Source organism: Melospiza melodia, chromosome 1 (genome assembly GCF_035770615.1).
Source record: "Melospiza melodia melodia isolate bMelMel2 chromosome 1, bMelMel2.pri, whole genome shotgun sequence".
In the NCBI taxonomy this organism is placed as follows: domain Eukaryota; kingdom Metazoa; phylum Chordata; class Aves; order Passeriformes; family Passerellidae; genus Melospiza; species Melospiza melodia.
In genome coordinates, this window is record NC_086194.1 from 17,446,190 (window position 1) to 17,468,151 (window position 21,962).

Sequence of the window (21,962 nt, forward strand, 5' to 3'; positions counted from 1 at the left end):
ACACACACACCCCATCACCACCACCACAGCCTCAGCCACCCTGCTCCAGGGTCTGCACCTCCCCTGACAGAGGGATTTTGAAGATTTCCATATTTATAGCTTAGGTTTCCATATCACAGCTGGATGACAAATTTCACCTGAAAGTAACAGAAAATTAGGAGCTAAAAGCCTTTAGTGGATCGGGACTACAGGAAGACTCAAAGAAGGTTACAAAATTTCCTGTTTTGGAAATAAATTCACACCGAAAAGCTGGGGAATGGCAGAATTTGTATCTGCAGCTGCAGTGTCTCAGCGGTTCTGCGTCAGCCCCACACCCAGCCCAAGGCGACAGCCCTGTTGTCACTGCTTGTTTCCTCAAGCAAACCTCCCAGCACACCACCTGCCTTGGGAGCGCCCTGGGAACGAGCCCGGAGCACGCAGGGCTCGGGCAGCCGCGCCCTGGAGCCAGCGAGGCGGAGGGAGCAGCGCTGCAGGAGAGATGCCCGGACAGAGAGAGCAGAGCTGCTGCTGCTGCTGCCACACCTGTGACACAGCCCGCTCCTCTCCGTGCCCTTCCCTTCTCCAGCGCGGCCGTGACACGGAATGGCAGGGATGCACTGCCCCAGCCTGAGCCCTGCCCCAGCTGCAGGGCTCTGCCTGTCCCATGTCACACCTCCCTACGACAGCGAGCTCTCTTCCCTTGCCTAGATAGACACGGAAAACCGAGGCTTTGCCGAGATTACAGGCTGAACTGGCCAGGTAAGAAGAGTTTGTGAGAGCTGCTCAAAAATCTCTCCCCGTGTCCCTCTGCCTGAAACACACATCCTTTGCTGAAGCTGTTCCTGAACAAAGAGGTACCAGAAAAGAGATTGTGACAGGGTGAAGAATTGCTTGAGAGGTGAAAACAGGAGATTATTACTTAATGGTTTGTTTAGCAATAGACAATGTATTCACAGATATCCCAGAGTAAACCGGGAGATGACGGCCAAGAACCAGGGCCAAGGCACAGGAACACCCGGGGCCGGGCTTTCCTCACCAAGGGCGTCGCCTCTGCCCCACACACCCTCCCAAACACCCTCCCACCTGCACCGGCCTGAGGCACGGCATGCCCGGGGGAACACCCGGCCTCCACGGCCCCCACAGGGCAGCCAGGAGAAGGGCTGGGCACGGATAAAGGCACGGATAGAGGCATGGATAGAGGCACGGATGAAGGCACGGATAGAGGCATGGATAGAGGGACGGATAGAGGCATGGATAGAGGCACGGATGAAGGCACGGACAGAGGCATGGATAGAGGGACGGATAGAGGCATGGATAGAGGCACGGATAGAGGCACGGATAGAGGCATGGATAGAGGGACGGATAGAGGCATGGATAGAGGCACGGATGAAGGCACGGATAGAAGCACGGATGAAGGCACGGACAGAGGCACTGAGTCTGGCCGTGCCTGCAGCCTCACTGCGTGCACGGCCAGGGAGCAAGGCTGGGCCAGAACCGGCTCCTCACACTCCTCCTGCAGTTCCCAAGCCATTTTTAAACGTTCGTATTTCAATTCACTTGCTCATTTTCAACTCTCCAGAACACAGTAACTGAACTTCACACCCATCTTTCCCTGCATTCACCGTCACTGCCTTTTACACCCTCTCAGCAAGAATTCTGCCTCTGCTGGGAAGGCGGCAGAGAGCGTGGCTTCTCCAGCGTGGCTTCCCCGGGCACCCCAGTGAGCCGTGGCACGCAGGCAACACCTCCGAGCAACCCACACCTGCCCCTCGGCCGAAAATCAGCCATCTGCCTCGCCGGATCCCCGGACCTGGGTGTCCAGCTGTGAGGCTAATGCAATACAATTTATTTTTCAATCAGCCTCCGAGGCCCTGCAGCCAAACGCTGCCCAGGAGGGGCCGTGTCCGAGGTGCTTCTGCGGCAGGAGTGGAGGCAGACGCTGCCGCCAGAACCTCACCGTGCTGTCCTTCCTCTGAGGGTAACTCCAGTGTTTCACTCCGAAGCACACGCCCGAGGGCTCCAGGTGTAAACCCCACGCATTTCGTGAACCCCCTCCCAGGCTGGGGCTGTCACCCCACGGCGCTGAGGAGCAGCAGCAGCCAAGCCAGGCGGCTCTGCACCCCCTGGGCTGAACCCCACCACACTTCACAAAACCCCCCAGCAGCCGTTTTCAGACTTCAAAAACATAATTTTCATTAAAACAAATTATAAAACGCCAAGATGGGAAAGCCTTCGATATTTATAGAGAGGAAGAGAAATGGCAACATTGTTTTAAAGGATCTTTTTTTGGATGCACAAAATTAAATAGGTCTGTTACGAGAAAACAGGCTATAACAAAAAACGATTAATGGCAATCAGCCTAGAAACTCTATTTTCTGATTTCCAAGAATCACAGATTCCACATTCTTCATCATTCTGTGCAAACACGTTTTCTATGCCCTATTCAGACTAATCGACTTTGCTTCTCTGGATATCATTTACCTAACTATTTAATTCAATATTTTACAAACATCCTGACAGCATCAAAACATGCGGATGGTCATTTCCACCCCTAAACGAGGAGGATTACACAGATCCCTCACAATCTTCACCAGGATCAGTCTGTTCCGTTCTCTTCTCAAAACCTGAGATTTTTTTTTTTTGTTTTCCTCTCAACCTCTAGTCACAAATCAGCCTTTTGTCTCTTTCACTAAACTGCTTCACATTTATTTTAAAGCAATTTCTCAGTAATTCAAATTCCCACTAAGAGCTCTCCGGACCCCTATTATTTCCCGATGGCAGCCGTAATTGCGGCTCCGCTCTCCGCCCGCTCCGCCGCGGTTTAAGGTGGCCCCGGAGCGGAGTCGGGCTCTCCCCACGCCGCCTTCCCTGCACCAAGCCCACAGGAGGGCACGACTAACGGGGATCCCAGGCAGGGAGGAGTCACCCATCGCTGCTTTCCCCGGTGAAAAACAACAAATGGCTGTTGAAACAAATCGGATTGGCTTTATTGCCTGAGCCTAAAGTTGAAACTAAATCCTCGATATTTCTGGGTAAGGTTCTGCTAAATGATCTTTTTATTTTATGTCTTGCAGGCGAAGTGACAGACACGGCAGTGGCCGCTCGGAGCTGGAATTTACAGGCCGTTTGCTGTGATTTCGGCTGCTAAATGGGCTGGTCCCTGCTGCCCCCGCGCATGGGCTCCCCTCGGCCCGAGCTCCGCGCCCCGCTCTGCCGGGAGCAAGAGGCGATCGCGGGACATCACACGGGAAATGATGAAAAGGAACGGCAGAAAGTGGAGAAGATGTGCAAAGCGTGCTCGGTGCCACACTCGGCAACTCCGACGCACAGACGCATTAATTTTAAATCGGAAAGGGTGTGCGAGGCTGCACTGACAGCTACAGAGATGGAGCTGCTGGAGTGCTTTATCATTTTGGAAAACGATTTCTGTCTCTGCTAGAAATTGCTTGGAGCTGACAAAATACAGTCGCTGTTCAATCTTTAACGTTTCAAGCTAAATTGAAATGACACCTTTAATCAATGGATGAGATTATAGAGGGTAGAAAATGAGCATTGCTATTACCTGTTTTAATTGCATACTTCAGAGTTGTTCTGCAGTTCAATAAAATTTCTTCCAAGGTCTGTGGCTGGTCTGCCAGTTCCCAGTTATATTCCTGGAGCAGCTCGTTTGGGTAATGGAAATCAATAACTTTTGTTGATCTATCAAAACTTTTCACCACATACTGAAGTAAAATGTCCACAACATCTTGTAGGAAAGACATAGTAGTTATTTCTCCATTGCATGTCGGCAAAAGATCTGGGAATGGAGAAATTTAAAAGTTAACTTCGTTTTATGACCACATGCATAGATTCTGAACAAAGCCTTCTCCCATTTATGTTTACAAAATCTTTACACTCTAGTCAATAAGAATAGGTTTTGTTTTCATTTAATAACCAAATTGGCAAGGTTGTATTTCGAGGAATGTCCTGAGAGACAAGAAGATTTAATATCCTATCTAAATTGGCCAATTCTGTCCACAGTGTATGTCAGACTAATTTTTAAGACAGTGAGAGCAGGGAAACAAGACAAAAGGGAAAACGAATCTCACAGGTAATAAAGATTGAGCAACAAATGCTACAAGCAGCACCCTTAAAACTGTCATTTGCCTTGCAATAAAATACCTTCTTGTGAGTCTCCTCTGCAAGTGACTTGTTGATAATTTAATGCCTCTTTCTGAGACAACGCTGCACGGGGTCTTGGTGTACACAGAGCTTTTGTTTAAGAGCGATGGCTCAGTCAAACCAGACTATAGTGGAAGCCCCTAATTTGGGGTTCCGGGCTGCTGAGCAAACGGGAGAGTTCTTGGCTATTGCATGTCGGCGAGGAGCTGGGATCTATTCACTGGAGGAGACAACACCTCCAAGATCAGAAAAGATGAAGTACAAAAATATCTCGAATTAAAGCAAATGAGTAGGAGAGCACTCTATCTCCCTCCTCCCCTTCAACCTTAATTACATCGCAGGGTCTTCAATAAGAAGGTCGATGCTTTCAGTGCTCCTTTTAGAAAGAAAAAGCCGCGGGCTCCAATACACGGGATTTTACTGCTTTGGGTTTTTGTTTTCGGGATTTTTTTTTTTTTGTTTGTTTGCGTGATTTTTCGCAGATTTGAGAAATGCCCGGCGGGGCCAGGGCTGGGGGCGCAGAGCTGCGCCGCGCACCGCCGGACCCCCCACGCCTCCGCGCAACGCGGGCGGGCGCGATTTCCCGACCGAGCCGCTGGTTTGTTCTCGTTAGTTTTAGAGAAGCAGCCTGCCCCGGGAGCGCCGTTACCTGTTGAGTGCAGAAAGGCGTAATTCACGTCGGCTTTCTGACAACCGCAGGGTTTTTTGTCGCAGGTGCAGGTCGGCCTCGGCTCCGCTACCCCCGGGGCTGCTGCCTTGGCTCCGGTCTCCACGGGCTTCTCGGCATCTCCGTAGAGCAGGGCTTGACAGCGACACGGACACACGGCCTCATTACCGGGGCACGGACCCTCGTCCCCCGCCCCCCCGGCCCGGGGCAGGTCCCGCGGCGCTCCCGGGGCGCGCTCCCGGGGCCTCCCTGCCCTTACCGCAGAGTTTGTTTCCGATCCCTCCCGTGAACTTCTGGGCAACCTGACACCAAGCTCTGGCTGCAAGAGAAAATCGAGCGGCGGGTCCGTGGTGGGGGGAGTGGGCTGAGGGCGTCTCGCCCGACCCCCGGCCCCGCTCCCCAGGAACCGCCTGCCCCGCCGAGCCCCGCGGCGCTGGCCCGGGCTCGAGTCGCCGTCGGTCCCCGCTTCGTCCCGCCGATGGAGCGCGGGGCTCCGGGCACCGGGCAGCGCCGTCACGGCGGCTCCGTCGGGCCGGTCCCGCCCGGCCGCTCGGCGCTCTCCTACCTGTGCCGGGGGTCTCGGCGGCGGCGGAGCCCTCCTCGGCTCCGAAGGGCCAGAAGCCGGAGCCGGGGCTTGCCATGGCGGAGGCGAACCGGCGGGGCGGGCGAGGAGCGGCGATGTGCAGCCCGGGCGCCCGAGCGAGTGTGCGTGAGTGTGAGTGTGCGGGTGTGTAAGAGCGCGCGGCTGCGCCAGGCGGCGGCGGGCGGAGGGGCGGGAGCGCCCCGGGCACGCGTGGGTGGGAGCGTCTCCCGTGGGCGCCCCCGGGGTGCGCTCCGCCGAGCTGCTGCTGCTGCTGCTGCCGCTGCGGCCGCGCCCCGCAGGCGCCGTGCCCGGGACGGCGGAGGTGCCCGCTGAGGCGGCCGGCGGCGACGGCTGTTCTAAGGCGTGTCCGCTCCCTGCTGCATCGGAGGAGCGAGGGGCGGCGGTGGGAGGACGCTGGCACTCGGGGCAGACCCGAGCTATGGACGCTGCTTGAGCTGGGGCTGCAGCCGCCTTGGGGGGCGAAGGCGAGCCAGGGTGTCTGTGCCGCCTTCACCCCACCGACCGTCCATGCGCCGCAGCCCGGCGGGGCGGGCTGAGCCGCCCGGTGGCGGTGAGCGGGGTGGAATGGTAGCTTTCCAAGTCTTGGCGTACGTGGCCGCAGGGGTCCAGCCTGGTAGCTCGAGGGGAAGGTTGAGACTACGGGGAAGTGTCCTCAGTCCTTTAAGATGCAAAGCGAAGGGAAATCCCCCCATCACACCTCGCACTTTTGCACCGGGGCACCTCCGCACTTGCCCGTGCCGCCGGCGGTCGCGGGGTGGGAACAGACAGCCCCCGAGCCCCCGCCGTGCCATGGGCCCGGCCACAGCCACGGCGGGAGCCCCGTCGGGCCGGGCCGGGCCGGCGCGGAGAAGGCGCTGGAGGGGCCCGAGGGGGCTGGGCTGTCCCTCCTGCTCCCGGACAGGCAGGGGCGTCCTGGCTCCTTCGGACGTGCTGGAGGAGCATTGCGGCTGCCCCCGCGTGTCCCTGGAGCCCCGGGGCGCTCCCGGGGGCTTCCTGCGACATTCCGGCTGGGAACCCTGGTGGCACCGCCACCCTGGCTCCAGCCCCGAGGAGGCAGAGATGGGGCCAGACGGGAAGAGCGTGAGAACAACTGTTCCTGTTCTCTTCACGACGTCTCTGAAGGCAACCAAAGCTCCCTTTTCCACCAAGCCGGATCGTGGCGGGAGAGTTTCCCGGCCGCGTCTGCCTCTTCTCTGGCACAGGAGGGATTTCGAGCCCTGGCCTTGGAGAGAGGCAGGCGGGACCACAGCAGGTGAGAGTGTGGCTCTGCCGGGACAGCTGGGATCGCAGGGCCCCCGCGCTGCTCGCAGCCAGGCCGGGTGCTCAGCCCGGGGCATCTCTCTGCTTTTTGTAGGCACCCACATGGGTATGACAATTGTCCACCATGAGACCTCACAGAAATGGCTCAATGCTTTATAACACTGCTGTGGCAGGAAAGCAGAAGAAAACCAGTCCAGGCATCTCTTGGTGTGAAATTACAGTCTGTTCCAGTTGCCACATCACACTGGCTTGCACGCAGACAACAATAACTCCAGCCTTCCACGGCCAGAGGCTGCTGTGAGCCCTTCTCCGCCTTACTCATGCCCCAGTCCACAGTGTTTTGTTGGTTCTGGGTGTAATTCAGACACAATCAACCGTATCTCTGCTTTGTACATTTTTATTTACCGTTGTATTAATACATGACAAAGCAACTTTAGAACAGATTTCAAAATTTTAACAATTTATAGCAAATTTTACATTGCAGCGCGTTTTAATCCGGTGTGCAGCCTTGTAGCTAGTCACAGATCAGGAAGCCATGGTTATCTGTCTCTGGGGAAAAGGCCAAACCCAGCCCCTGTGGCTGACTGCTGCCGCCAATTGTCACATTTAGGAGAGCTGAGGAACGGAGTAGGATCAGGCCTTTATGCTGGCATCATGAAATTTGCCTTCTCTTGCTTTGCAGCTGGGAACACGCAATTATGAATCCTGAAAGGAAGCGCTGCAATTATCTGTGTGGTTTCTGTGAAATAAGGTCTTTTGAATACGGAATCAGGGGGAAATTTGAACACTGGGGCTATTGCTTTTATTTTCATTTAATTTCTAGTGGAACTGATTAAGAATGATCATTACATTTCAGCAGCAATCAACCAGAGAGTGTATTTCTATTCCTTTCTTGGTACCCCAGAGATTAAGATTCCTAAAAATCTAATGCAAATGAGAACAAAGCAAACATGATTTAGAAGTTCATCACTTAGTCACAAAGCTCAGAGGCAGAGGAGAGGGCTGGATATGCTTCCCATAAATTAACATCTCCAACATAAAGATTATACACACAATATTGACCTTTAAAACTGGCTACTAGCTTTACAGTAAAGTCAATAATGAAATAAATTGCCATAGTATGCTATCCAGTTAATCGTATACATTTTCATTAGAGGGACACTTGCCACAAACAGGTCATCCCAAAATTTAAGCAATGTAAACTAAAATAAGCAGAAATTCCCCCATGGTGCTCTTGTAATTTTTTTTTTCCTGTAAAACAGTTTATTAGAAACAATAACTAAGGTTTTCTGAAGTTGAATATGGAAATTAGAAAGCTTAACTAGGGAACTATAAAATAAATTATTTTTTTGATTGGGTGAGACTGATGGAATGGAAAAAAAGAAATATGCACTGAAGAAAGTAAACAAGGCTTAAGCTGTTTAATAATTTTAGGATGTAGCAATGGTACACGAAAGAAAGCTGATTTTTTTCTTAGGGAAGAATAGGATAGGTGACTGACAGTGTCCCTTTGCAATGGTGTTGGGCTGTAAACCACAGTAATTCATATCCACATGAGCACACACATAAACTTGAAACATTGAAGATTAAAAAAAAAAAAAAGGAAACACATGGTATAAAATGATAAAAAACAATTATGCTAATAAAAGCCAAATGGCAGCAGGAGCAGCAGCAGCAGCAGCAGCTAGAACTGCTGGATAAGGCGCCGGCGCTGCGAGGTCTTCCGCAGCAGCCGTCTGTAGTCATAGGGATTATCTTCGGCTTTGCTCTCTTCCAGGGGTCTCTCTGCAACCCTTGACCTGGGGATTAAGCACAGAAGTGTTTTAGAAATTAAAGTCAAAACATTTACCTTGGCAAACACTCCTAATCGACTGCTTAACCTCCACCCTTGTGGGGGAAAAATAAAAGGAGAAAGAAAAAAAAATCAGCTGACTTTGCTAGGCCTCTTCCTGTGCTGCACAAAACAGGCACCTCGGAACAAACACATTATATGCTAGAAGCAGATGAACACAGAAGAACAACATGTTCTCCTATGAAGGGGACATAATAAAAGGACATAAAAACGTTGAGAGCATGGGGATGCTTTTCAGTAGCATTTGCCTGATGGTTACTGCACCAGATTTTGAGCTGGCATAAATTTGTTTGCTCTGTATTTAACCTGCCTTTGGAGTTCACTGTAAGCGTCCATCTCATTTCATTTTATTTTCAGATGGCAAGATCATTTTGGATGCCACCTCTGACAGGCTGGAATAGTGATGTGGCATCAGCTGTTACCATGGAACAAGATTAAACATAAAAGACAGTTATTAAAAAAGTAAATTACTCTAAAATAATTACAAAAATTTGTAGTGTTCTGCACTTACGGTGCCCCCACTACTGGTCCTATACCAATGTCAAAGGTGAACTGCTAAATAATAAGTACTCAATGCTTCACTTCTTGAAGTAGATTGAAATGGCTAATTTAGATACTATGTGAAAAAAAGACCAGAAATTAAATACATAAGGTGCACAAAACTTTCTACATTCTGAATGTTTTACAAACATTTCGTTTATTATTGCAGATGTGTTTTCAAATTCATTGCTCATCCCAGGCTTGGTGTTTCCCTTAAGACTTTGAGCTAGATAGTTTTCCAAGCTTTTCTTACATTTAGGAACATGCAAGAGGATACAATTATATCAAGATACATAGATGTGTGTTAGCATGTGCAGTATGTGTGAATGCCTTGGCAAGAGTGAGAATATGAATTTCCTTAGCCTGGCAGTGGTCACCCTCTATTGAAATCAATGTGGGAAGAGGGGAGGTTGAGCAAACCCTCCCTTTGGGGTTTTTCTCCTGGCTGTCCACCTTGGCGAGGTGCATGCAGGCTACAGACACCTGTGCTGCCACAGGGCAGCAGGAGAAGGAGGCAGTCAAGCTGGAGTCCTACCTGCAGAAAACATGCAGAAAGTCTGGTGCACATCCACCCCATTTAAAACCTAACCAGAAGTACAGTTTTTAGGTTCTGCATCAGTTTTATTTTTATTTTTATTTTAGATCAGACATGCAGAATGTCTGTCCATATGGCTCTTGGGAAACCAAAAACCTGAATTTCTCCCTCTTGCATGGGGAATTTGTCAGATATTCCCATTCTGAGATGGGAAATTTTAGCTATATGTTTTGCAAGATAGTTTTGCACAATTTCACATCTAAAATAATAGATTTATGTGTAATTTGAAAGTGCATTTCTTTTCTTTTTATTAATATTTTGAAAATGTCAACAAGGATAATATTTATTTTTTCCTATTACTGTTTTGTCTGAATTACCGCTCAGTAGCTCGTAAAATGGAAGTCCTGCGCTCAATTGGGTATCTCTTCCTCCTTGTGGTAGTACTGCTGTCCTTGGAGCTGGAGTCAGTAGATGAAATTTCTTGGTAGTAGATATCTAAATCTAGCACTTTGCTTAGACTGTCAATAAATAAGAACACCAAGTTAACAGTTTCACTTTTCAATATTATTTTCATCATACAAACCCAAGGCAGCAAATATCATTATTCTGTTTATGTGTCGAAGATCTAAGGAAAAATATATAGGCACAAAAAATCAGTCTCTGAAGTGTGGCTGCTGTACAACATAGATATTGAGAATTTTGAAATGCTAAATACTTTTATATATTCATAAAGGAGACACAACTGAAATTTTTGCGGTTTGCCATTAGACTCAGTGGAGAGGCATTTTTATGGTATAATTAATCTGGTTTATTTTAGATGTCTCTTTGAGCAAGAGATGAATAATTTTCCTAAATATTACTATTTTTTTCTCTGAGTGCAAAAAGACAGGGTAAAGCAACTAGTTCAGATATGGGTGTCATGAATGCAGATATCTCTTATTTTGTTAGGTGAATGCTATCCAGGGTATTGTACATACAGAAAAAAATCAATCCCAACATCCATTTTAGAACGGCTAAGGAAAGAAAGAATATCCTAAAAAGAAACAGAATAGGGAAGTTCAGAATTCAATCCTTCTGTTGTTATAAACCAGAAGTAATTAATTGATTTCACTTCCTATGTTCCACTAACACAGAGTCAGCACATGAGAGAAGATGCAGTCAGGGAACTGGTTAACTAGATTTAAGATGAGTGAAACCTAATTGAGGCAAATGAGAGAAAACACTAGATTTTGGTGTGTTAGGTTTTTTGCCCCCCCTAGACTGGAGTCAATAGGTGTGAAACTTTTTTAGGATCCAAATGACATGAGAAGAAAAGCTGAAAGAGACCAAACATGGGGGACGTGGATATAAGGTCAATCCTTTAAGCTGCGGCATAACCGAGTGCAATTTAAACTGTGCTTGAATAAAGCTCAATGCTGTGAGCATATTTTTATAAATGTAATGTCATGAAACATCCTCTAAGATACATATTTTAGCCAGGGAATTTGTATTCTGCAACAGTTTGTACTGAGCTGAGGCCAGTGCAGAGAGCCCATGCATCTGGCAGCTCTGAGCAGGCTGCCTCGCACACACGGTGCCACAGCACTGCCACTGAGGGGGCAGCAGGAAAGCCTCAGTATAGACACACAAATAAAATAAAACTGTGATGTATGTCAGGAGCTGCAAACCAGGTCTGCTGCACACATAAGGATATAAGATATGGAAGGACAGAATATCAGAATATACCTATTGCTTCCTTCTTTTCTGCAGAGATCCATCAAAATAGGCTACATTGGGAAGAAAACACTTCTGGTTCAAATTTCAAGGGCTACTCTTCTTTACCTGTTATTCATAGTGATCGTTTTATTTTTTTATTATCTATTTCCAGACACTCATATATTTTTAGGAGAAAATTTTGACAGTCTGTATTTTTGCTGACAAAAAAGAACTGGTTGCCCATTTGCTTTGACTAGAATTTTAAGCACCTTCAATTATTTTCTGTGTCAGAACTATCTTTGATGTGGACCTTATCTTATTATAATGCCTGTGTTACCATGGTAAAGGACCATGTTTTAGGAAAGCTGAATTCTATAATGGATTTTAGTCAACGAAAATTGCATTTTAACTTTGTATACATGTGCCCCTGTGAATCACTAAATTACCATTCTTTTTTTAATGCTTTATTCTCCTGGTTGAAGTACAGTTAAAAACTATTCTAAAGTAGTGGAGTGACAATAGCGAAATAATGAAAAAAATTACCTTTCTTTTCTTGGTTTCCGTTTTTCATCTTGGATTGATTTCTAAGAAAATAAAAAGTAATTAAAAATACTAAAAGGAAAGCTTATGCAAACATACAATTGATCAGTATTAGGTAGGAGAGTGTTGTATATTTTTCAGTAAAAGAAATGATAGAAAATGAGCAAATGTCCCAGAAAACCCTCTTTTAAGAACCTTTGAGACTGTGAATGAGATTACCATTGTTGCTCCCAAATTTGTTGCCATACTCTGAAAAAAAAGCCAAAGTAAGGATGATCAGAACAGAAAAAGGAGATCTAAAACTTTCAAATAGCTATAGCTGTTTTAATGAAGTTGACAACACTATCTCACTGAGGCAAATTTACTGTGATGCCATGAGAATTTCCATGAATAGAAACAATGCAGTGGGAAGATACATAATCCTGTTCTCATTAATGCCAACGTAGTCTTCACACAGGTTTAGTAGAATAAAATGGACAAAGGCTCCATTTGAAAACAATATAATAGGTGACAAAAGAACCTTTAGGATAAAAGATTTCTAAAAATGTAGAGGAGACAAGATTTATAGGGAGTGTGAATAATTTCTTATCTCTAATAGAGCTCTATCCCTACAGCCAAAACAATGCTATGTTGCAGCACCTAACACATCATACATACTTCCAAGGCAGTATTTTTTAGTGCAGAGTGTGGTCTTAATTGTGTTTCTTGCAAATGAGTGAAAGCATATTAGAACTGGGGACTGTAAAGTCACTGAGAACCAGAAATCCTGATGGACTTCAATATGCAGGCAAATGAACATGGCAATTCCAAAATGATATGCTGATTTAAAGAAATATACCCTAAAATATAATTCTAATGCCTTATATAAATAATGGGCAATTGTCAGCCTTCATTTATACCTGTATACCTCTGCAGGTCATCTGATATGCAAGGAGATGTGTGAGAATGTAAGGTGTCTAATTTATGTCTATAGCATGATGTGAGAGAAATATCTGATTTTGCAAAAGATAGAGAATTTTTTTTTTTTAAATGCACTCATATTGTGTTTCTTCACATTCATATGATTTGGGCTTGATAATAATCTGTGAATGCCTGAAGGTCACAGAGATTTTTACCAAGGTAGAAAATCCGTAATAGCTGGGAAAGCTGACTACCATCCAAAGCTGACTACCATCTAAAGTTAGAGCTTAATGATTTACCCAAGGTCTAAGAATTTAACAACTAGTAGGTCTCCTTTCTAAGCTTCAGTGTATAGATTCTCTTATTCACACCTTCTTGAAAATACAACTCATTGAAGGTAATATGGATTAATATCTTGAAAAGCTGCTGCTAAAACATTGATTAAAAATCTTCTGGCACTACTGCAGTTTTTGTTTGCACTGATGCCATGGTTGTTTTCTGGTACGGAGCTGGTCATATAACAAATTAGCTCTCAGAAAATACTCTATTCCTGACCTTAATTTCCTAAAAAGGCATTTACTTCAGAATTGTGCTTCTCAAAAATTTCTGAATACAGATTGTGTCATGCCTTTCATTTCAGTCCTTTCTATCAACAATCTTGCTTTCACAAAACAAATTTTATTCTTACGTGCAAAATTATTTTTAAGAATGCAATTTCTTTTCAGAATATCACTGTTCCAAAGCTGTGTTATTTCAGAGTTCCAGAATAAAACATAGCTGTGTTTGTCTTTTTTGGTATGCCAGACACAGCCATCCCTACAGGCCCTGGTGACACCTTCTGCTGAAAGGAGAAGCAATTGCTACGGTTAGTTTATTAGCTGGCTTCTCACCGGCTGCTAAAATAGGTCACTAAGATACAGGCACCTCGAGCAAATCAGTTTAATTGCTTTTTTTGTTGGAAGTGCTTTCTGAGCTGCTTTTACATTTTCACTCTTTCTGCTTACTTTCTTGCCTTTTTTCCTATGTTTAAGGGCACTGAAGTCAAGAGGGGAAAGCAGCACTCGGTCTCTGAACTTGGACCAAAGGCTATATATAGCGACACTCAAATCCATTAGTCTCCTGAGCTGTTGGTGTTTGCCAATGCCTTCATAATCACAATCTGACACATTTGTAAAGGAAGTTACAGTGTGCATACTAATACAACTTATTTTAGTATTTGCTCTCTCTGCAAGATCAAGTACTAATTTAGATGCTCAAAATAGCTCCAAACAAACCTGTGCCTCTCCTGGTTCTCTCCTGTGACTTACAAAGAAACGATGGAGACAGGGCACTTGATTTGGGTACTGAAAATGCAAATGCTACTTATGCCCATAATGAAAATGTGTTTAGGTACAAAAGTAAATGCCAGTCTGACATAGCTCCCCAGTCTGGGTAACTCTGTACTTCCATTTCAAGTTTCGTTTGAAATTAAAGTTTGTGGCCTGCCTCCTTTGAGCAGGACACAGGTTTTATGCTGCATTAGAAAAGAATAATGGGAATTGGGCAATTAGAAAGATAGTTTAGGTGGGAATTATCTGACAGTTTTAGCCCAGAGAAACTTCTTAAACTCACATGTATTAGAGTGTAGTAGGTGGAGTCTTCTGGATTATTTAATGTCTTGGGCTTCCGTGGCCTTCTGGGGGGTCTCTGCATTGGGCGAGAGTCTTCTACTTTGGCCACAACTGTAAAAAAGCAGAAGACAGCAAGGCTTATTTCTTCACAGAACTGGAGGCCTTTGGAAAAAAACAGGAGAGAATTTCACCAAAGGGAGAAAAAAATCCACAGTCACTTTTACTCTTTGCAGTAATTTAAGTAAACAGCTAGTTTGGACATTTTCATCAGCAGCGAATGGGTTTATCCATTTGAGTCCTGACTGCCCACAGGGACAAATGCCACATAATAATGAATGCCAGGCTGGAACAGCCCAGAGGTCTGCCTGGCACAGGCCTGTTCTTCTGAAAAGGGCTGATGCTCCACATTCAGAAAAGGGCTCTGAAGGGTAATGGCTACTGTGAGGCCACTGCCTTGTAATGGGGACCTGTGTGGCATGGGTGATGTTTTTTCAGACTCAAGTCAACCTTTAAGGTGCTGAATGAGGGAACTAGCATTAGGCCTCTGTTTCAGAAGTTGTCGTCTACATTATCACAGTGAAGATTTTCCTCCAGGTGTCCTGCTGAGGCTTTTAATTTCAAGCCAAATCATGTGCCACTGGGCAACACAGCATGACCATGTCCATCACATCCTATGTAGTCTAGTTGGTGTACTCAAATTCTGGTCTCTATTTCTACAAAAAACTTTCGACAAACATATGAAAAATGGTTTCACTCTAATAGAAATTAAATCAAGATTTTAACAAAAAAATGGAACTACTGTCCCCTGGCAGTCTCCCAATTCAGGTTAGACACTGACTTGCAGATTACATTGGCTGGTACATAAAGAACTAGAAAAATATCTGGGGTATTTGCTTTTTGAAAATCTGTATGCAATTCTGACAGTGCTCGGGTTCATAGGTAGTTTGTCACAGAGACAACACTGAGTGCAGGGTTCCGAATGCCTAGGAAGACCACAGAACTGGCCCTGGAGGGACAAATGAACAGCCTGGTGAGCCTGGTCTCCTTCCCTTCAGCTGCAGGAAATGTTAATGGTGACAGCAATTCCTCCATGGTGAAAGAGAAGGGCTTTGCACAGCAGCAGAACACCAAGGGCAGAGATGGGTCATGGGGACGTGAAGGAAGTCACAGCACAGTGAACAGAGTGTCGAAGGTATCTTGCATTATCCAGTGAGGTTTGATCTTGTCCTTGTCCCATCACAGATATACTAAGGAAAGTCCAGCAGAAAAAACATCTCCTCATTCATAAATGAATATGGTGTGAGGTTGGCGTGGGGATCTAGAGCCCAGTGAATTACTAAAATGTTTTTTGCTGATATAATCAACTTCCACATGAAGTGACTTTAGGACCATTTTGTTCCCCTATGACCATCAGAAATCTTTTTACATGATAGAAATAGAAACTCTCCCATGTACAGCAGACATATTTTTAATTAAGGGTAAGGTAGCACAATAATTTAAAATGAAAAATTATCAGTAATACATCAGTGTTGACTCCTGCAAAATTAGCTGTTTAAGTTTTTTGTTATGTGTGATAAATAAAGGCTTGTAAAGGTCATGGGTATACAGAGAAGCCAGGATGAATAATGTTAATTTAAATTGTATTTGGATAATGATTACATTTACTGTTTTAGTTTCTTATCTGAAATGCAGACTCCTTTTTCTGTAATGAATGAGCAAGTATCTTTTTAACATTTTGCACCTAAGAGAACAATGGTGTTTTTCTAAGCCAGGTTACAGATAATACATGTTAAACAATTAATTTTAGGTGAAATAAATTCATTTCAGTAACCTGTATTAAATATAAGTGAGATTCCTTGATTTTAATAGGTACAACAGGCTTGACTGGGCTCTTAATGTAGGTTGTTGCTACCTTCAAATGGGCCACCTGGAGTTATCTGACTTTCCATTTGTTTGAGAGAAGAGGCATATCTTCCCTATTTTATTTTTAAACACAACAGGAATCCAAAGTGGAAACACTACCCTAAAAAAATCCCTTAAAATTCAGTGCTGTTGAATAGAAACACCTAACTCCCTGTCTGTAGGACATTCAAAAATTTTGTCAGAGGTTATGACTGCATGAAAATCTAAAAAAAAGAAATGAAGCCAATGTGGGGGCTCTAGGAAATTCCCAATGAAAAGGCTCTCATTATGCCTAAAGATTTTTTACTGTCCCCTAAGAATTCATCACCGTATGCTGTTACATTAATTCATAAATGTCAAACAGATAAAGCATTATTGTATTGTAGATTACAATTATTCCAACTGAAATTACTTGTATACTTCTTGTGTGTGTGCTTTGCATTTGCTTCTTGAGTATATGCTTTATACATTCAAAAAATACCATTTTGACAATGATAAAGCTTTCAGTAAAAAAACAGCTTTTCATCTCAGCTCTTGTGTTGTACATATGTGTAAGATGTGCAAAAGAATTGACGAGGAAGAAATACCATGTTGGGGCAGGCAATCTTCTAAGCTTGGACCTTTATCATTCCTTTTAAAAACTGAATTTGGACTGAAAAGGAATTTCTGAGTTTTGCCTGCAAATTACACAGTAAAGTTGTAAAGTTTTGCTTTTCTTGTTTCACCAGAAAGGGAAGCTGTGAGTTCCTCTTGCACTTAGATTTGCATGTTCACTGCTACTGAAATTCAGAAGAGGTGGTAGCTACTTGCATTGGATAACACAAAGTAAAATTTGCTTTTTTATTAGTTTCTGATAAATACAGAAATAATCTACATAGTAAAATTAAAGGTTGGGGGTGTAAATTAAATACCCAAGTGTGATAAATGGTGAGTTTGATGGACTTGTTTTCCAGATGGCCTATACTTTTCTGCAGCAGGCAATGAAGCAGAAAGGAGGAGTGAAATAATTCACTTATTAACAGGGCAATGATGTTGCTTCTGAGTTCCATTACAAAGAAAAAGTTTTTATTGAAGTCCAGTCTCTCCATAGGAAAGTCTCTTGTAGCTTATTGTCCCTTAAGACTTCAAGTATCTTTAGCAAGACCTGGCCATGTGCTTTCAATGCAAAAGGAAAACCAATGTTTCCCCTCTAACAGTCATTTAAATTGATATTTTACAACACTGGTACAAAAACCATTCCCGCAGTAGCTGTTGAAGTGCTTTGGAAGTGCCAGATTGGCACTACCACCCCTGTCCTACTAGAAGGGTAACTAAGATGCACAAAGACATATGGAGACTTGCTGAAGGCTACACCCAGCCAAGAACTGGGCTCTGCTGAGGCTCCCATCTCTGCTGCCAGCCCACACCTTGCTGTTGGATCTACCTGAAGAGGTGCTGTCAGTGCTGGGACACCCCCCTTAGGAGCAATGTGTAGGAGAAACTGGAAACTTTGATGTGACACAGACATTCCCTAAAGGTTTATCAGGAGGAAGACAGATAGAATAACAGGTTGAAATGGGGGGTTTCTCCTCCTCAGACTTCCCAAGTGTATCGAGTCAGTACTTGGTTAGTCAAAACCCCCAAAAACACAAATGAAAGAGGTTAAGCCAAGGATGATAATAAAAGTTGAAGTTCTCCATGACAATAAATGAAATACAGAAGGGTCAGGAAAGGCATGTGAACAGTGTGACTGTGAGATAACATTCAAGAAAGTTTAGCAAATCTAAGAAAAAGTCTTTATTCATATCAGTATCTCAGCTAGCTCATTTAGCACTACCACAAAGGTTCCTACCTAAGTTGCACACACACTCAATTCTACAACAAATAAATACTTTCACATTCAGCCCTCACTGAAAGCTCCAAATAGGCTGAAATGTGTATACAATATGCATGTTTATCCTGAACACCACCACAAACTGCATGAACTGAGGAGAGCTGCATGTGCTTGAAATGTTCAAGGATGAGCAAAAAATGTTTGAATAAAGATGAATCAGTATCAACAGCCCTTTGGGTTGAACTGGCTGTACATTCTGACATACAATGATAAGCTTGGAAGACAGCAATCTCAAGGAATCAACATCTGTGGAAGCCAATGTAAATTAGCTATGACTTACAACAGATTTTGTACTGAAGAGTGGAGAAATAGTGGTTACAGCTGTGATAAATATCTAAGGGACCAAAGGTCTCTATCTATTAAGCCACCTGGAGAAACAGACAAAGCCATCTTCACATAATTTAAGTGAAATGTTACAGGCTTGATTTAGAGCTGGTCCACATCTTAGGGAGACAGAAGTATAAAGACAGGCTCAGAATTAAGAAGGAAGGAAAACAAAAGGAAAAGCAGCAATTGTCTAGGTTTTGTAGAGGGAGTTGAAAGTAATCCATAAAAACGAAAATACAGCAACTGGAATTCCAGGACTTGATAATGAGAAGCTAATAGTTATTACTGCTTACAACATTGATGTGCATACCTTTTTACTGTTCTAATTGTACACAGCATGAGGATGCAACTACTCAAGTTTGGGATTTGCACTGAGAAAAGCACTGCTCTTCAACATTCTGGTTAGTAACTTTTAGGTATTTTTAATTCAAGGGATGTTTAACACAGCCAGATTTGGAAATTACAGCTGATGGCTACAAATACTTAGCAATCTGGAAAAAAACAGAGGGATTACTCTGGCACAGACCTAGAAGTACAAACTGCAAGAGACTGAGAACTTTCAGATTGTGTACAGCAGAGGTTGGCAGTGTTCGATCTCTCACACCTAAGTCCCACAGCCCCACCAAGGGAAGCAGTTTCAGTGTCTGGCTGACACCAATACAGAATGACAGAATAATAAACATTGGAAAAGAACTCTAAGGTCATCAAGTCCAGCCTTGCCCACCTTGCCAGGTAGATCATGGCATGAAGTATCATGTCCAGCTGTTTCTTAAGTCAGAAAGTGACTTTTCTTAAGTCACTTCCAAGGATGGTGACTCCACCACTTCCCTGGGAAATCCATTCCAATGCTTAACAAGCTTTTTGGTGAAGAAATTCCTCCTGATGTACAGCCTGCACCTCCCCTGTTGCAGCTAGAGGCCATGTCCTCTCATCCCGTCTCCAGCTGTCTGGGAGAAAAGGCCAACCCAGACCTGGCTGCACTCTCATTTCAGGCAATTGTAGAGAATGATAAGGTCACTCCTGAACCTCCTCTTCTCCATGCTCCCAGCTCCCTCAGCTGTCCTCATCAGATTGTGCTCCAGACCCTTCACCAGCTTTGTTGCCCTTCTTTGGACTTGCTTTGGCACCTCTCATTTCTCCAAGTCTGGTGACCCTGGATTTTCAAGAGAGGATATTTAATGGAAATGGCTGTATTCCACTTCCACAACCTCCCAGACCTTGTGCTCTGCCATGGATCTGAGCAACTCCCAACACAGATCTACATCCTGGCTGCGTGGTGCCCAAAGGACCCCTCCTGTAGCTGAGAGCCACCAGCCAGCAGTGCTTGCCTTCCATTTTTCTCCAGTCCCACGTCTCAGGGCTCCCAGGCTGACAACTCACTTGCAAGGAGGGAAGTCTGGCTGGTGGATACTGCTCTGCTCAGCCAGTGCTACACATGCTCCCTTTTCCTTCCAAAGCCTGCCCAATAAATTCCTGTAAATAGTGCTTTGACAGCCTACAGCAGGAGGAATCCTGGATGAAAACCCTGCTTGTCTTATTGCCTCATTTAGTTGAAAATGTCCTCAGCTGCATCGGGGTTCCTCACACCATGTAAATTTCATTCTAAATATAGAAAATTCTCTTCCTGAGATTTTGTACTTGAACTGTCATTTAATAAGTAGAGGGATGAGCACTATGATTCATCAGGAAAAAAAAATTCCTCCCATAATGATCAAATTCCCCTCACTTCAGGTTTTGATTTCAAAAACTTGACAGTAGCCATATGTGCATCTGTTCTGACACCACACCTAAGGCTCAGTAGCAGTCCAAGGGTGCAGTTCTGGGGTACAGCCATTACATTTGGCTGAAAGCATGTTAGAAGTAAATATAAACTACTCAGAGATTCTAGCCACGGGGAATTTTGGTTTTTCCAGGAAGCTTGTGTGACTTGCTTTCTGCATTATATAAAAACAAAGAAACTCATTTAAGAACAACTTAACCTTGTGGATTTAAGATTAAATTAACCTTTTGCTCAGATGTTCTCTGAACTGCAAGCTTTGCATTTTTATTGAAAACAAACAAACAAGCAAGCCATTTAAAAAATGTGAACATTTGTCACAGTATGCCATCAGCTGTCCCCTCAGTTCCTCCCCTTCTATGGGTTGCAGATGTAATAAAATATTGTGTTACTGCACAATGGCCACCTACCCCAGACAAAGGCAGCCAAGCTCTTCTATCTAGCTATAAAATACAATTCATGTGCAATTCATTCTGTAAAACAACATATATAACTAGTGAAGCTGATGAAAAAGTAAATAAGTGTAAATGATGGATGTAATTACAAATAAATAAATACCAGATGATTTAAAGAACACCAAAACCTCAACAATCCCTGCCTTCATAAGAGTAGGACAGGAGAAGCAGCCACAGAGGGAAAGCTGCAGTAAAAGCATATCCTTCTGTAAATAAGTGTGTATAAATCTTACTATAACATATAATGTAGGCAGGTAGACAGGAAGGTTCCTCCCTGTTAATAAGGCAGTTGATCACCTCGTCTACCTGCATCACTTCAGCATCACCATCTGCAGGACCTTACCTCAACTCTTTGGGGGTTTGTAGACATTTTACTATATTGCATAGAGGAAGAAAATACGATATCCAGAATGTTGGTAACTCCTGTGTTTTAGACAGTACAACTTAAATGAACTGAACACAGGCATATTGTTACTTAAATATTCTCTGCATCTAGTTAGATCGTGTTGGCTATGATAAACATCTACTTAAGACAATGCAGCTTTGTGATAAAGCCAGTTTCCAACTGGCTTAGAGGCAAACTGTGGAATTATTGTCTTCACTATTTTGTGCATTGGTCATAGCTGGAAAAGAAACCGTTTGCATGTCATGTGAATTACGTTCAACTGTGGAAAAGGAAAGTTCACATTCCACACCAAGGAAGGTTTGTCAGCGGAGAGGTTAACACCCTTTACCACTGGAAAGCTTCTGCACTGTGACATGGCAGGGTCTTACAGCAGTGTGGCATCTTCAGTGATAAAGGGAAGAGAAGTGGCTGGCTGGTCACCCCTGTAGGCAGGGTTGGATGCACAGGTGACAAACCCTGGCAAGCTTTTGTCTCCTGTACAGCTACTTAAATGAATAGCAGTGTGAAGGGTAGACTTCACTGCATTTTGCACATGGCAGGAACATACTGGTATATTTTCACCTGGTTCACTTGTGCAATGATGAGATTTTTAACTGATAAAACAAGGATTTGTATATTCCCTTTCCCTCTATCTACCAGTTTTCTCTAGGTTGTGTTGGAAACTGTGTTAGAACCAAGAGGTATTTTCCTAAGCATACATTTTTAATTTCTCAGGTTTATCTTGTCAAAAAATCAGCAGTATTTAGTAGAGGATTCAATATAATACCATTAATGACAATCACAAACCTTGCTCTGTCTTTAATGAAAGGTCATGGTACTTAGTTTTCCATTTCCCATTTCTTTTCTCTTGCAGACTCTGGTCTTGGAAACAGGCTGAAC

General features: G+C 44.4%; 2 protein-coding genes across 2 annotated transcripts in view; both read right to left on the minus strand.

The window, feature by feature from the left end:
- GAD2 (glutamate decarboxylase 2) overlaps positions 1-5,576 on the minus strand; it is a 40,142-nt gene extending 34,566 nt beyond the window's left edge. Inside the window, exons 1-4 of the mRNA XM_063149644.1 lie at positions 5,373-5,576; positions 5,067-5,126; positions 4,790-4,942; positions 3,542-3,775 (exon numbers count right to left, since the gene is read on the minus strand). Of these exons, the coding sequence (XP_063005714.1) occupies positions 3,542-3,775; positions 4,790-4,942; positions 5,067-5,126; positions 5,373-5,448 (523 nt within the window). The 5' untranslated portion in view covers positions 5,449-5,576. The remainder of the gene's footprint in view (positions 1-3,541; positions 3,776-4,789; positions 4,943-5,066; positions 5,127-5,372) is intronic.
- A 1,537-nt stretch (positions 5,577-7,113) lies between these two features.
- The window catches only part of MYO3A (myosin IIIA), a 106,734-nt gene continuing 91,885 nt past the window's right edge, over positions 7,114-21,962 (minus strand). The window contains exons 31-34 of the mRNA XM_063149657.1: positions 14,345-14,454; positions 11,837-11,877; positions 9,976-10,116; positions 7,114-8,470 (exon numbers count right to left, since the gene is read on the minus strand). Of these exons, the coding sequence (XP_063005727.1) occupies positions 8,356-8,470; positions 9,976-10,116; positions 11,837-11,877; positions 14,345-14,454 (407 nt within the window). The 3' untranslated portion in view covers positions 7,114-8,355. The remainder of the gene's footprint in view (positions 8,471-9,975; positions 10,117-11,836; positions 11,878-14,344; positions 14,455-21,962) is intronic.